Genomic DNA, 2,695 nt, shown 5'->3' on the forward strand with positions numbered 1-2,695 from the left:
TAAGAAATTTCAATAACCTACTTATTTTAGTTGAAGTTGTAATCCATATAAAATTAGGTAGTGAAAGCACCTAGTGTTGCCATATGGCAACATCAAATATCTTGCTAATGGCGGTAATGACTTTCGTCAAAACAACTCTTGTGTAATTTATGACTTTTACAGACATAATAACGCAATTTTTTTTAAAAAAACACGAAAAAATTAATTCCGGTGCTAATGGGTTAAAGACATATAATAGCAAATCTCTTAAGGAAAAATACCTGAGTAAAATAATTGCCATAATCATGGGTCTCCAGTGTTGAGTTTACGAGCCTCAGTGAAGGAAGTGCCATGAATATATTTTTGCTGTCACTTTCTCAAATGCAGAGTTACAAGTACTACATAATGACTTTGTTTGGAATAATAAGCAGCAAGTCATCACATTTCCTTGGCCTTATACTGAATATTGTGTGGTAATTATAACTATTGACAGTGTTAACGACAAAAACACATTTGATTCATGTTTCTGGAGTATTTAGTAATACAATTTCTTAACATCTCAAGCAGCAAATAGGGATTTTTATTTTTCAAATTATCTGTTACCTCAATGTAGTACACATTATTGCACTTTTTTCACAATTCTACCATACTTTAATGTTATTTCACAGGCATTACAATTTATTGTCCCCCTACTACGTTCATTATTTTATAGGCCTTGAGGGCACCAACCAGGAAAATCTATGTGCATAAACTAACAATTACTTGTAGTTACCTTCTGATGTGAAGTAATGCGTGTGTCTTGAAAGTACCCAACTGAGTGAAACTTTTCTCACAGATGTCACATTTGTGAGGTCCCCTTCCCATGTGGACTAATGCATGTGTCTTGAGATCACCTGATCTAGCAAATGATTTGCCACAAATTTCACATTTGTGAGGTCTTTGCTAGGTGTGTATGAATGCTTGTTTCTTGAGATCACCTGACTCTGCAAAATATTTCCCACAAATCTCACATTTGTGAAGTTTATTTCCAGTGTGAATTGTTACATGCCTCTTGAGAGTGCCTGACCTAGCAAAGGATTTCCCACAAATCACACATTTGTGAGGTTTCTTTCCAGTGCGAATTAATGTTTGTCTGTTGAGATAGCTTGACGTAGCAACAGATTACCCACAAATCTCACAGTTGTGAGGTTCCTTTCCAGTGTGAATTAATACATGCCTCTTGAGATTCCCTGACCTAGCAAAAGATTTCACACATTTCACACATTTGTGAGGTTTCTTTCCAGTGTGAATTAGTACATGATTCGTGAGATAACCTGATGTAGCAAAACATTTCCCACAAATCTCACATTTGTAGGGTTTCTTTGCAGTGTGAATTAATACATGAGTCTTGAGATAACCTGATGTAGCAAAACATTTCCCACAAATCTGACATTTGTAGGGTTTCTTTCCAGTGTGAAATAATACATGAGTCTTGAGATAACCTGATGTAGTAAAACATTTTCCACAAATCTCACATTTGTGAGGTTTCTTTCCAGTGTGAATTAATACATGAGTCTTGAGACAACCTGATGTAGCAAAACATTTTGCACAAATCGCACATTTGTGAGCTTTCTTTCCAGTGTGAATTAATACATGAGTCTTGAGATAACCTGATGTAGCAAAACATTTCCCACAAATCTCACATTTGTAGGGTTTCTTTCCAGTGTGAATTAATACATGAGTCCTGAGATAACCTGATGTAGTAAAACATTTTCCACAAATCTCACATTTGTGAGGTTTCTTTCCACTGTGAATTAATACATGAGTCTTGAGACAACCTGATGTAGCAAAACATTTTGCACAAATCTCACATTTGTGAGGCTTCGTTCCAGTGTGAACTAATACATGAGTCTTGAGACAATCTGATCTAGCAAAACATTTTCCACAAATCTCACATTTGTGCGGTTTCTTTCCAGTGTGAATTAATGTGTGCTTCTTGAGACTGCCTAACAAAGTAAAAGATTTCCCACAAATCTCACATTTGTGAAGTTTCATTCCAGTGTGAATTAATAAATGTGTCTTCATATCGCCTGACCTAGCAAACCATTTGGCACAAATACCACATTTGTTGGTTCTGTTTGTAATATGTAGATCAGCCTGGGCACTGACATTAACAGCTGTAGATAAAATTCCATAAGCACTTGTTGCATCATTTGTCATGTGTGTGTTACACATGTCATTAGAGGCCTTCTTTGAAGTATTCCACGTTTCCTTATATGAAGACTGTTCAATGTGTTGTGTAACAGAAACTTCTGGCTCACTATCCAAGAAGATACTGCTTTGATGCTCATCACTATAGTCATATTTTTCATGGTGGCCAGCAGTTAAGACATGATAATTCTCTCTCATTCTCAAATGTGTTTTCAAACTAAGCTTACTGTGAAATACCTCACCACACCACTTACAAACATACAAAGGTGGTTGCATACCATCAATGTGCGTAAACACATGCATTATGAGTCTGTATTTTGAAGGAAAGTTTTGTTGGCAGAAATCACAGCTATATAGATGTAATTCCTTTTCCCTCTTACTACAGTCATATTGGGTGGCTACTGAGTATTCCTTATCAATAATCACATTTTCTGTACCAAACTCATGTGTTGACTTCTCCTCGTCTATCACCGAATCATCCTGGACCAGCCCATGGTGACAAACTTCTTCACATGACAAGCCACAG

General features: G+C 36.3%; 1 protein-coding gene across 1 annotated transcript; it reads right to left on the bottom strand.

Moving 5' to 3' along the window:
- Positions 1 to 921: 921 nt before the first annotated feature.
- LOC124719852 (zinc finger protein 493-like) lies at positions 922 to 2,367 on the bottom strand. Its single transcript, XM_047245037.1, has 2 exons — positions 1,145 to 2,367; positions 922 to 1,045 (listed from the first exon to the last, which is right to left on the bottom strand). Exons 1-2 carry the CDS (start codon positions 2,365 to 2,367, stop codon positions 922 to 924), a joined length of 1,347 nt encoding a protein of 448 aa, XP_047100993.1.
- Positions 2,368 to 2,695: the final 328 nt, after the last annotated feature.

The sequence above is a fragment of the Schistocerca piceifrons genome, chromosome 11, assembly GCF_021461385.2.
Source record: "Schistocerca piceifrons isolate TAMUIC-IGC-003096 chromosome 11, iqSchPice1.1, whole genome shotgun sequence".
In the NCBI taxonomy this organism is placed as follows: Eukaryota; Metazoa; Arthropoda; class Insecta; order Orthoptera; family Acrididae; genus Schistocerca; species Schistocerca piceifrons.

What these genes read in the sequence shown, in the direction of transcription:
- LOC124719852 (XM_047245037.1), bottom strand. Translation starts at nt 2,367, where the DNA reads ATGAGAGAGAATTATCATGTCTTAACTGCTGGCCACCATGAAAAATAT. An exon ending in CACAACTGTGAGATTTGTGG is followed by an intron (nt 1,046 to 1,144) that starts GTAATCTGTTGC and finishes ATCCTTTGCTAG; the next exon opens with GTCAGGCACTCTCAAGAGGC.